The 12,718-nt window shown below is 41.2% G+C and overlaps 1 protein-coding gene across 1 annotated transcript in view; it reads left to right on the forward strand.

Annotated features, from left to right (window-relative positions):
- Positions 1-12,718, forward strand: part of LOC308527346 (putative maltase-glucoamylase 2) — a gene marked incomplete at both ends in the record, with an annotated part of 76,193 nt that overhangs the window by 54,972 nt on the left and 8,503 nt on the right. The window contains 8 exons of the mRNA XM_081102657.1: positions 5,383-5,516; positions 5,791-5,825; positions 5,924-6,040; positions 6,616-6,764; positions 6,872-6,956; positions 7,349-7,405; positions 8,260-8,384; positions 11,546-11,634. Of these exons, the coding sequence (XP_080958783.1) occupies positions 5,383-5,516; positions 5,791-5,825; positions 5,924-6,040; positions 6,616-6,764; positions 6,872-6,956; positions 7,349-7,405; positions 8,260-8,384; positions 11,546-11,634 (791 nt within the window). The remainder of the gene's footprint in view (positions 1-5,382; positions 5,517-5,790; positions 5,826-5,923; positions 6,041-6,615; positions 6,765-6,871; positions 6,957-7,348; positions 7,406-8,259; positions 8,385-11,545; positions 11,635-12,718) is intronic.

Raw genomic sequence — 12,718 nt, forward strand, 5'->3', positions numbered from 1 at the left:
TAGAATTGTACAGCAATAACGACAATCAAATTCTAGAACATTTTTTAACATCCTAAAAGGAAACTCTATACCAACCCTATAGCAGTCATTTTCTAGCATTGTCCCTACCTCCAGACCCTGAGCAACCACAGATCTACTTCCTGTATACATAGATTGCTGAATCTGGACACTTCATATACATGTAAATGGAATCATACAGTATGTTGTCTTTTGTATTTTTTTTTCAAGGTTTTTTCTTAATTATTCTGGGTGCTTTGCAATTAATATGAATTTTAGGATTAGCTTGTTAATTTCTGCAAAACAGTAACAGGGATATTGGTTGGGATTGCACTGAATCTGTAGAGCTATTTAGGGAGTATTTCCATCTTAATAATAGTACATCTTCTGATCCATCAGCATGGGATGTCTTCCCATTTCTTTAGATCTCATTTCATTTTCTTTCAGCAATGTTTTATAGTTTTCAGTGTATATATTTCTGACCATTATTTTAATTTAATTTTATTTGTTTTACTTTTATTCAAAAATATTTCATGTTGACATTATTGCAGGAGTCCTCCCTTCCACTACCACTCCCTTTTCCAACACCTATCCTCCCCCACCTACTTCTTCCTTAGCCTTTACCAAATTATTGTCTGTGTTCATGGGTATGCATATATCTCCTTTAGCTAATTCCTTCCCTTCTTTGTCTAGCCATTATTTAAAAAAAATATTTTTCTACCCCTTTCTCTTTCTTTTCTCTTTCTCAGAGTCCAATTATATGTATGTTGGTACATTTGATGGTCTCTAAAATTCTGCTTACATTTCTTCATTTTTACTTCTTTTTGATATTCAAACTGGATCGCTATCTTCAATTTTGCTGATTCTTTTGTCATCTAGCTCACATTGGATGTTGAGCTCAGTCTCTTCAGTAAATTTTAGTTATTTTATTTTTCAACTCCAAAATTTCTATTTGGTTCCTTTTTAAACAAGTTCTGTTGCTTTATTGACATCCTCTATTTAGCAGGAAATCATTGTCATACTTTCTGTTAATTATTTAGATATGCTTCCTTTAAACTCTTTGGACATGTAATAACTAACTCATAGTCTTTGTCTACCAAGCCCCTCAATAACATTTTCTGTTGGTTGTTTTTTCTTTTCTTGTGTATCTGACATACTTTCATGTGCTTTTTAAGTTTTTTTTAAAATTTATTTATTGGTTAAGGTATTACAAATGTGTCCTTATCCCCCCATTAACCCCCAACTCCCCCCCCGACTCCTGCTCTCATCCCCCTGTTGTCTGTGTCCATTGGTTTGGCTTATATGTATGCATACAAGTCCTTTGGTTGATCTCTCCCCCTTACCCCCACCCTCCCCTCCTTTCCCTCTGGGGATTGACAGTCTGATTACTATTTCTCTGTCTCTGGATCTGTCCCTGTTCATCAGTCTATGTTGTTCTCTATATTCCACAAATGAGTGAGATCATGTGGTATTTATCTTTCTCTGACTGGCTTATTTCACTTAGAATAATGCTCTCCAGTTTCATCCATGCTGTTGCAAATGGCAAGAATTCCTTCCTTTTTGCCACAGCGTAGTATTCCATTGTGTAGATGTACCACAGTTTTTTAATCCACTCATCTGCTGATGGGCACTTAGGCTGTTTCCAAATGTTAGCTATGGTGAATTGTGCTGCTATGAACATAGCGGTGCATATATCCTTTCTGATTGGTGTTTCTAGCTTTTCGGGATATATTCCTAGAAGTGGGATTACTGGGTCAAATGGGAGTTCCATGTTTAGTTTTTTGAGGAAACTTCATACTGTTCTCTCTTCATGTGCTTTTGTTTTGTTTTGCATGACTTAATGTTACATAATGCACTGTAACAACTCTGGCATAAAACCTACCTTGTTTTTGTTGTTGCTCTTTTTTTTTTTTTTTCACTTGTTGCTTATTTGTTTAGCAGCATTTCTTTCTAACTCTGTATATTCTCAGTTCCCCTGCAGTTTGTGGCCACTGAATTCTTCAATACCCTCTTTTTTAAAAGTTCTCTTTCAATTCTTAAGCCTGGCTTCCTTGGATACCATTGGATATTATTCAGTATAATTTAGTGATCAGATAATGATCAGTAGGAAAGTTTCCTTTGTCAAAGCAAAACTTTCACTGGACAGTTAAACAGACCAGGAAAACTTTATTCAAGGCTATTTATTACAATAAGAGAGAGAGAGAGAGAGAGAGAGAGAGAGAGAGAGAGAGAGAGAGAAAGAAAGAAGAAGAAGAAGAAGGAGAAGAAGAAGAAGAAGAAGAAGAAGAAGAAGAAGAAGAAGAAGAAGAAGAAGAAGAAGAAGAAGAAAGAGGAGGAGGAGGAGGAGGAGGAGGAGGAGGAGGAGGAGGAGAAGAAGAAGAAGAAGAAGAAGAAGAAGAAGAAGAAGAAGAAGAAGAACTCAATTTGAACTCAACTTAATTGAAACAAATGTTGGAGAGGTATTTTTGTTTGCTGGTATGTTTTTTTAAAGAATTTTTATCAATTTTTAGAGAGAGGGAGCTTCAATATGAGCGCAGAGCATTGATCTGCTGCCCCCTGCCCGCCCCCTACTGGGATTGTGTCCTGACCAGCAATCTTTCAGTGCCTGGGAAGATGCTTAACCAACTAAGCCACACCCACCAGGGCTTTTTAAAAGATTTTTTTATTGAAGGTCTTAGAGTTCTTGACAACTGGAGTGGGGCATTCAATAGGTCTCCTGTGTTTGCTAATTGGCCTTACTCGAAGGAAAAGTTAATTGAACCTGCTGTCATGACAGGAGGTTTTAAGTTGGAGCAAGGAGACCCTGCTGAAGTTATGCTCCTTGTCACCCTTATAGAGACTCTGGACAGGGCACTGTCTTCCTTGCTGATTACATTTCAAAGGGAGAGCTCCCAGGTCCCTGGGAAAGACTTATTTGGGTTGTAAAACCAGAAAGAGTCTGAGTCTTTTTAAAAGATTTATATCTCAAAAGGGTCACAGAAAGAACTTACAGTTAAAATTTTCTAAACTAAATGCTCTAAAGCAGTGGTCCTCAACCTGTGGGTCGCGACCCCTTTGGCGGTCGAACGACCCTTTCACAGGGGTCGCCTAAGACCATCCTGCATATCAGATATTTACATTACGATTCATAACAGTAGCAACATTACAGTTATGAAGTAGCAACGAAAATAATTTTATGGTTGGGTCACAACATGAGGAACTGTATTTAAAGGGCCAGAAGGTTGAGAACCACTGCTCTAAAGGGAGGTCAAGGTCGGGTTCTAGAGTCAAGAAGAAGCCTGCCTAAGGTTTAGTCAAGCTGAGCAAAACGTTAAAGCCATCTTAGTCACCTTAAATGCCTCTGTGTCTTTCACCCTTTTGCCAAGGGCATAAGTGGGCACAGCTTCAGACTTCAGGCAGTTTGTAAGACAGCGTTACCTTTCACTGCCTGTTTGAATGCAGCCAGAAGTTAAGTCACTGAAACTTCTTCTTTCCTGGTTCTTTCTTGGGCATGCACTATGCAGTCTTTACGATCCCCAGGAATATGGAGGAACTTGACAAAGTTCTCTGTGGTGGTGGTGGACACGCTGGCTTCTCCATCCAGCCCTGCTGCTGGCGATGTAGGCTGATTCCCCAAGACCTCGTCCTTTTTCTGGCTCACATGTGGCTCAATAAACCTTGTTTTCAGAAAAGCTTTTGTCTGTGAACTTTTGTTGTTGTTGTTGTTGATTGTTTGTTTGTTTTTAAACAGTTTCTAATTCTCCAGGATTTACTTTTAAATTACCAGCCAAGCTTTTGTTTGCCCCAGCTGAAACCACAGCCTGAGCACCTGTGATGTTGCCAGAAAATTGTTACTGTTTTAGTAATTCCCTGTGTGTGGGTGTTTTCTCTCTCTGCTGAGTTGAGCTCCAAGTCTAATCAAATAGCCACCACACCCTGGGAAGGGAGATTTTCCAGGGGACTGCAAGTTAGAAATGAACATTTTATTGTGCAGTGGGGATGGAGCTTTTAACAAAGCTTCAAAAAAGGTCAGACCTCTCATTTTGCTGCAAGACTGCTGGCTTTTGGTGCCACTGAGCTAGAGAAGGGTTGGGCTACAAATAGACCAAGTTAAAATCCCATATAACTCACTGTCTTGCCAAGATTTAGTAGTTGCTCCTGGAGAGACGGTTTTTCACTTCTTTCTGTGTCTGGTTAATTTCTAGAGTTCTGAAATGGTCAATAGCAAAGTTGTTCGCATCATCCACATCCATCCATGCTTACTGTACATCCCTGCCTTATGTCAGGCATTTATTATCTCTCACTCAGACATGTGCACACACGCACACAATTTCCGTCCATTTTGGGATTCACTGTGGTGTGAAATATTGGAAGTTACCTAAATGGGTCCGTTTCCACAACAATAGCTGGCTTCTTTTCCTGACATCATTTATTGAATCAGCCATCTGTGTCTATTGATTTGCAGTGCTGCATTCAGCAAATATTTGTGTTGCCTCATATACTAGTATCTGTTAATTGACTTTCTCTTTTGTTCCACTGATTTTTCTCTCATACGTTTGTATTTTCTGACTAAGGCTGCAGGCAAAGATCCACTTTCAATCAACAAATACTTAAACATCTTTTCTATATATTTGCTTCTGTGTGCAAAATTGATTCTGCTTTTTGAGGAGTTGCATGGGAGAGTGAATATTACCAAAAAAGCTATAGTCATATATACTTTTATTTGGATCCCAAATCTGTCTTCTTGCTGTTTAAGTGACTTTTGACTAATTATCTAACTTCTCTGAGCCTCAGTTTCCAAACAGTACAAAATGGTAAAAGGAACCTTTCTTGTGAGGTAGTACGACAGTACACATGAAAGTAACCAATATAATACCTGGAATAGAGTAATTGTTCCATAATTACATCAGTCCTACCCCCTTTCCCTACTCCCATATGGACAGCTAATTAACTAGATTTTTAAAAGTTTTTTTTTAAAATTGATTTTTAGAGGGAGAGGAAGGGAACAAAACATTGATCGACTGCCTCCTGCATGCCTCCTACTGGGGGTTGAGGCCGAAACTCAGGCATGTGCCCTGATCAGGACTGGAATTGAAAAGGCAGCCTCACAGTGAATGGATAATGCCCAACCAACACAGCCACATTGGCCAATGCTAGATTTTCTTTTAAGAAAGGAAATTTACATTTTAGGTGATGCCATATCTCCAATTGTCTGGTTCTGAAGTTCACTGGGCCTCTTAGTGTCGCTATTAAACAGCAGATGCTTTCAGGGAAGAAGTTCTCTGGCTAAAATTGAGCCCCGTTGCCGCCTCATGCTCCAGGCTGAAGCTAGGCTCCTTAATGAAGTTCCATGGATGTCAATCCTCAAATTCCCCTTCTTCCCCTTCTTTGTTCCCCTCCAACCAGAGCTGTGCAGGAGGTGACGCATCAGCGAGGGGTCGTCATTACCCGCTCCACATTCCCTTCTTCTGGCCGCTGGGCAGGACACTGGCTGGGAGACAACACAGCTGCATGGGACCAGCTGAGGAAGTCTATCATTGGTGTGTGGCTTATCCCAGGGGCTTCTGCTGGCGGGGAAGAGCCTGGGGATGTTTGCTCCTCATCTGCATGGGTTGTGTCTAATCATCATGCTTGTAGACAGTGTGATCAACAGGTGCTGAGTTCTCTATTGGTGTGTGTTTTAATCTATACCCATCTTTTTATTTGTTCATCATGACTGGCCCAAGGCTTTCAAATGGGGGACAGAAGAGACAGGGCAAACCTACCCTCCCAAAGGACTGCTTAGTCCAACACAGCTATATCTTCTCATTGCAGGCATGATGGAGTTCAGTCTCTTTGGAATACCTTATGTAAGTCATATTGGGGCCATTACTAATGACCCAGTCAGATTCAGTGTGTCTGCACCTACAATAGTCCCACCTCTTGCCCTGATTTTGCATCTTCTCAGACAGGAGCAAATATCTGTGGATTCTTGGGAAATGCTGAATATGAGATGTGTCTTCGCTGGATGCAACTGGGGGCGTTTTATCCATTTTCCAGGAACCACAACACCATCGGGACAAGGGTGAGGCAGCAGTTTATGCCCCAGGTGTTTTGTGTCCTCAAATCACAACTTTGTTTTTGATGCTCAAAAGTATCATAATTATTTGTTGAGAAAACTCATAAAAATCAACAGAATCTCTATTTCTTAAGAAAACCCACAGAGTTAATAATAATAAAAAAAAACTATGATTACCAATGATTTTCAAGAATATACTTTTCCTCATCTTTTGGTGGAATAGTTGATAGTGCCCCATGGGGCTGAAATAAAAGAAATTTCCTCTCCCTTTAAAAATAGTGAGTATTTTGCTCAAATCCATCCAAGATAGGTTAGTACCTCATAGAGACACATCTCTCTACACATGTGCAGGGTCAAGACTAGACCTGAGCAGGAGACTAAGGAGCCCGTGATAGAGAGGAAGAAGCAGGACACTCTAGTTTATTAAGGTGGTGGGAGTGGGGGGAAGGATAGTCTAGAAATGAAAGGAGAAATGGTGTGTAGCCTAACCATGGGACATGTGCCTTCAGGTACTTTTCTGATACCATTAGGATAGAGTAAAAAAGAGGTGATCTGTGTGATATGCTCCTTTATCCCCTTAGAGACAAGATCCTGTGGCCTGGAATTCAACCTTTCAGACATACTCAAGAAAAGTCCTCCAGACCAGATACACCCTGCTGCCTTACCTCTATACTCTGATGCACAAAGCTCACGTTGAGGGCAGCACTGTTGTCCGCCCTCTCCTCCATGAGTGAGTAGAGCCTGTTTCCCCAAGCAGCAGGTCTGGGCATGTTGTATGAATAACCCTCTGCAACAGTCATAACAATCTGAGTAGACATTTTATGCCTGTTTTTTAAGGTTTAGAGAAGATAGGACAACGTGGGATATAGACCGTCAGTTCATGCTGGGCCCTGCCGTCTTAATCAGCCCCGTGCTGACAAGTGTGAGTTCCCATCAGAGATCATAGACCCTCCAATCTCATATAGGAAACAGGAAGGGCATTTGAAAGATCATCTTGTTCAGCTCACTACTTCTAGAATATTTCGGGGAAATCCTTTTCTTTTTTTGAGGTCTTTGTTAATGAAAACTTAACATCTTCAATTAACTTCTTGTTTTAATGTCTTGTCACCTTGCATCCTTATAAAGTTGCCTTTTTTTAAAAAAAGATATTTTTCTGTGTTTGAAATGAATTTCCTGGGATCTTTCTTAATAAAATTACCCAAATTCTTAAAATCACTAGTGAAATTCCCATTTTTATGTTAATTCTACAGAATTTTAAAAATTAAAGTGACATTATTGAGATATTTGTAATGACCTCTTGGTTTTCTGTTTCAGAACACTTTTGAGGTCCATGCTTATTTCCCCAGAGCCCGTTGGTATGACTATAGCATGGTAAGAACTAACATGTTTTGTGAAGAACCAGGTTGGTCTATGCAGGTTAGGAAGTTGTCTCCTGAATTCCAGGCACCTATTTTATAAAGCAATAATTTTCAACTTTTCAGTCCTGCAAGATTTCTTTAAATAAAAGTGTCCATAAAATGCCCTGGCAGGTGTGGTACACGGTATTGTCCCATGTGCCAAAAAGTTGCTGGTTCAATTCTTGGTCAGGGCACATGCCCGAGTAGAGGGCTCCCCCAGTTGGGGGTGTGTGGGAGGCAGCCAATCAATGTTCCTCTCTCACATTTATGTTTGTCTTTCTTTCTTTCTTTCTTTCTTTCTTTCTTTCTTTCTTTCTTTCTTTCTTTCTCTCTCAAAAAAAAAATCAATAAAAAATATCCACAAAAGCATAACTAGGTAAAAATCTGATACCCATATCACATTGTGTTCTCCCCCACACCCTACCTTTTCTGGAGAATAAAGAGAAAAGACTAGATTTCCAGAGTTTTCAGGAAAGCTGAAAATCAGAGATTTTCTTTTTCGATTTACAGTATTTTTAAAAAAATATATTTTATTGATTTTTTACAGAGGAAGGGAGAGGTATAGAGAGTTAGAAACATTGACCAGCTGCCTCCTGCACACTCCCTACTGGGGATATGCCTGCAACCATGCCCTTGACTGGAATCGAACCTGGGACCTTTCAGTCCGCAGGCCAACACTCTATCCACTGAGCCAAACCGGTTAGGGCTCAATTTGCAGTATTTTGATAACTTTCCAGAAACACTTCCTTGGGAAGGAAGGACTTGTTGTATAGCATGCATTCATTTCATCCATCTATTATAGATGCTTGCCTGCATTCTCCATTCTAGGAATCTGGCAATACATCGACAGGTGAGTGGAGAATCCTGGAGGCTCCCCTTGACCACATCAACCTTCATATCAGAGGAGGCTACATCTTGCCTTGGCAGGAGGCTGCAATGAACACTCACTCTAGGTAAGAGAGAGAGGCAGTGTCTGATGGCCTCACTTTGACACAGTGAGGCAGCCTCATGGGGGCTGGCCACCTCAACTGGGGCTCTGTGGATAAAATCCAAATCACAGGCAGTTTCACTGCTTTGGTTCTGTGAGTGCCTTCTGAGTGGGACCTGGGGTAGGATGAGTTCATGAAGTTAGGCTTGGGGAGATCATTTATCTGTAACGCTGCATCAGAGGTCCAGGACAAAAATTTGGTGGGGCAGCAGCATATACTTCTTTCTATACTATTACAAAATTGAGAAATATTGATGAGCTCTTTGATTTGTGATGGCTATACAGGGATTTAGTGCTCACTCCCATTCAGCTTGGGTTGACCTAGAAGAGATTTTATATATATATGAAATAATAAAAGCGTAATATGCTGATTAGACGGGACAGCTGAACAACCTTCCGGATGTCATTTCGGACGTCCTTCTGGACAAAGCCGCAGCAGCAGGGGCTGAGGCAGAGGCAGTTAGGGGTGATCAGGCAGGCAGGCAAGCAGTTAGGGGCAATCAGGCAGGAAGGCAGAGTGGTTAGGGCAGGCGTGGGCAAACTACGGCCCGCGGGCCGGATCCGGCCCATTTGAAATGAATAAAACTAAAAAAAAAAAAGACCGTACCCTTTTATGTAATGATGTTTACTTTGAATTTATATTAGTTCACACAAACATTCCATCCATGCTTTTGTTCCGGCCCTCCGGTCCAGTTTAAGAACCCATTGTGGCCCTAGAGTCAAAAAGTTTGCCCACCCCTGGGTTAGGGGCAATCAGGCAGGCAGGTGAGTGGTTGGGGTGATCAGGCAGACAGGCGAGCAATTAGGGTCAATAAGGCAGGCAGGCAGAGCAGTTAGGGGCGATCAGGCAGGTAGGCAGGTGTGCAGTTAGGAGCCAGCAGTCCCGGATTGTGAGAAGGATGTCCAAGTGCCAGTTTAGGCCAAGTGCTGATTGGGCCTAAACTGGCAGTCAGACATCCTCCGAGGGGTCCCAGATTGAGAGAGGGTGCAGTCTGGGCTGATGGACACCCCCTCCATGCATGAATTTTGTGCATTGGCCCCCCTCACCTCTCTCTCTCTCTATCTCTCTCTAGCTTATCTAATCTAATAATAGACAAACATGATAATTAACCGTACCTCTGACATGCTTCCCATTGGCTAATCAGGGTGATATGCAAATTAACTGCCAACCAAGATGGTGGCCGGCAGCCAAGCAGCTGAAGTGAATAGGAGGCTTGCTTGCTCCAGTGATGGAGGAAGCCAAGGTTCCCCGCCTGCCGCCTCCCAGCTCTGAGCTGCACTATAAGCAACTATGTTGCAATTATAGAAGATAAACAATCCCCAGAAACCTGCTTTCAGCCAGCCAAGCCTCAGAGCTGGAGTTGCAACAGTGTTTCAATTATAGAAGCTAAACAAAGCCCAGATACCTGCTTTCAGCAGCCAAGGTCTCAGAGCTGGAGCCGAGCCTCAGAGCTAAAGCCAGCTCTCAGCTCCAGTGACAGCCATAGAAGGTAAATAAATCCCAGAATAAAAAAAAGAAAAAAGAAAAAAAGGAGATGTTGGGAGCTTCAGTCACCTGCCAGCCTGAAAACGGCCTTCAGCCCCTCACCCAGACTGGCCAGGCACCCCAGTGGGGACCCCCACCCTGAAGGGGGTGTGACCAACTGCAAACAGCCATCATCCCCTCATCCAGGCTGGCCAGGCACCCAAGCAGGACCCCACCCCGATCCGGGACACCCTTCAGGGCAAACCAGCTGGCCCCCACCTGTGCACCAGGCCTCTATCCTATATAGTAACAGGGTAATATGCAAACTGACCCTAACAGCAGAAAGACTGGGAAGACTGGACACTATGACACACACTGACCACCAGGGGGCAGACACTCAATGCAGGAGCTGCCCTCTGGTGGTCAGTGCGCTCCCACATGGGGGAGCTCTGCTCAGCCACAAGCCAGGCTGATGGCTGCCAGTACAGCGGTGGTGGTGGGAGCCTCTCCTGCCTCCTCAGCAGCGCTAAGGATGTCCGACTGCAGTTTAGGCTTACTCCCCGCTGGCAAGTGGACATCCCCCGAGGGCTGCCGGGCTGCCAGAGGGATGTCTGATTGCCATCTTAGGCCCAATCCCCTGAGGAGTGGGCCTAAGCCAGCAGGTGATCATCCCCTGAGGGATCCCAGACTGCAAGAGGGCACAGGCCAGGCTGAGGGTCCCCCTCCCCCCCGAGTGCACAAATTTTTGTGTACTGGGCCTCATATATATATTATACATACATATCATATCATATTAAGAAGAACCTGTTCTATCAAGAGAGTCAACTCAAAAGGAGAGAAGTTAACTTTAAATCTTGTGCAAAGCATGGTTTTATATGAAAGAGGGCTTTGAGCTGAGTTTGTATAATAAATAGGATTTGAGTGTTTGAAAATGAGGGAAAGAGATATTCTGAGAGAATTAAAGAACTGAAGTTGAAACATTAAAAGAGAGGGATAAAATAAATAAAGTTCAAACAGGTTAGGATGAGGTCATGGAGAATTATGAATGCTAGGATAAGTATGCTGCATTTTATTCTGCAGCAATATGGAAGCTACTGAAGGATGTTTTGTTTTTATTTTATTTGGGGCAGGGTGTCTTCTTTCTATAAAGAAGTAGTTTCGCCCTAGCTGGTTTGGCTCAGTGGATAGAGCATCAGCCTGCAGACTGAAAAGTCCCAGGTTCGATTCCAGTCAAGGGCACATGTCTGGGTTGCGAGCTCGATCACCAGTAGGGCGAGTGCAGGAGGCAGCCAATCAATGATTCTCTCTCATCATTGATGTTTCTATCTCTCTCTCCCTCTCCCTTCCTCTCTGAAATCAATAAAAATGTATTTTAAAAAAGTAGTTTCTTATCATATTACTTATAATATGTATATGAGTAAAGGATGTGTATTTAATTTTTGAAAGTTGAAGTTTTGCCAAATATTTTATTAAATTTTAAATATTTTCCCATTAGCTTTTAATTATTTTGTATTTTATCTCATATTATGTACTTATGGAGCTTTCTGTGCATTTTAAAGCTATTATCTTATTTTCCTGGATTAATCATATTTTTCAATAGAATCTGTCATTTATTTGTATAGCTTACAATCTAGAGAAAAATAACTTTTTTTTTTTCATAGTCGACAACTATTTATGGGATTGATTGTTGCTTTGGATGACAATGGGAAAGCTGAAGGGCAGATGTTCTGGGATGATGGACAAAGCATTGGTGAGTTTAGACTTTCCAAGGTCCCCATGCATCATTCAGAAAAATCACATTCTAGAGGCTCAGGATATAATTGGAATTAACTGAAAATCTATCTATTTTTGCTACTGTTAATAAAGTAAGAGCATTGCTTGAGCTTTTTGTGTTATAATAAAAAATATTGCTAAATCTAAGGTCACAAAGATTTACCCTTTTTTGTTTTCTAAGAGTTTCATATTTTAAGCTCTTATATTTAGGTCCTTGAACCATTTTGTGTTAATTTTTGTATATGGTGGAGGCAGGGGCTCCAACTTTGTTCTTTGCATGTGGATATTGAGTTGTTCCAGTCTCTTTGTGAAAAGATTTTTCTTTCACCATTGAATTCTTTTGGTACCCTTGTTGAAAATCAATTGACTTTAAATGTGAAGGTATATTTACATAATTGAGGACACAGGAAAAAAAACTTCACATTTAAAAGATATATAATCTTTTTAATTCATTCATTCTTATGCCAGTACCACTCTGTCTTGAGACAGTTACTTTGAAGTGAGTTTTGAAATCAGGAAATCAACTTTCCTCTTTTTCAAGAAAATGCTTTTTTAAAAGCAGGTTTCCTCTACCTCAATAGAATTGACATTTTAAGCTATATAATTTATTGTTACTGGTGGTGGCTGGGCTGTTACTTTAAAATGTTTAGCAGCATCCCCACCCTGTACCCACTAGATGCCAAAAGCACTCCCCTTTTGTAACAACCAAACATGTCTCTAGATATTGCCAAATGTTCCACCAGCAAAATCACTGCTAGTGTGTTATGGAAATCTAGAGTCTTTTTCTACAGCTTGAGCTGATTAGGACTAGATGATGTCATAGTGGGTTAATAACAACACAGTTAGGGTATGAAATCAGCCCCCTATGAGCAATATATTAAGAGGAAAACCAGTTTTCTATAAAATTTTAGGTTTCTACAACAAATAAGTTTCAATCTCAAGGTTAAAAATCACTAGTTCCTGCAAGTTTTAAGCTTTTCAACTTCTATAGAGAAGCTCTTTGCTTCACCAAACAGACTTCTAAATTCAAATTTAAAGTAGCAAGATACAGTGTAAGTATA

The sequence above is a fragment of the Myotis nattereri genome, assembly GCF_964212035.1.
Source record: "Myotis nattereri genome assembly, chromosome: 11".
Classification (NCBI taxonomy): domain Eukaryota; kingdom Metazoa; phylum Chordata; class Mammalia; order Chiroptera; family Vespertilionidae; genus Myotis; species Myotis nattereri.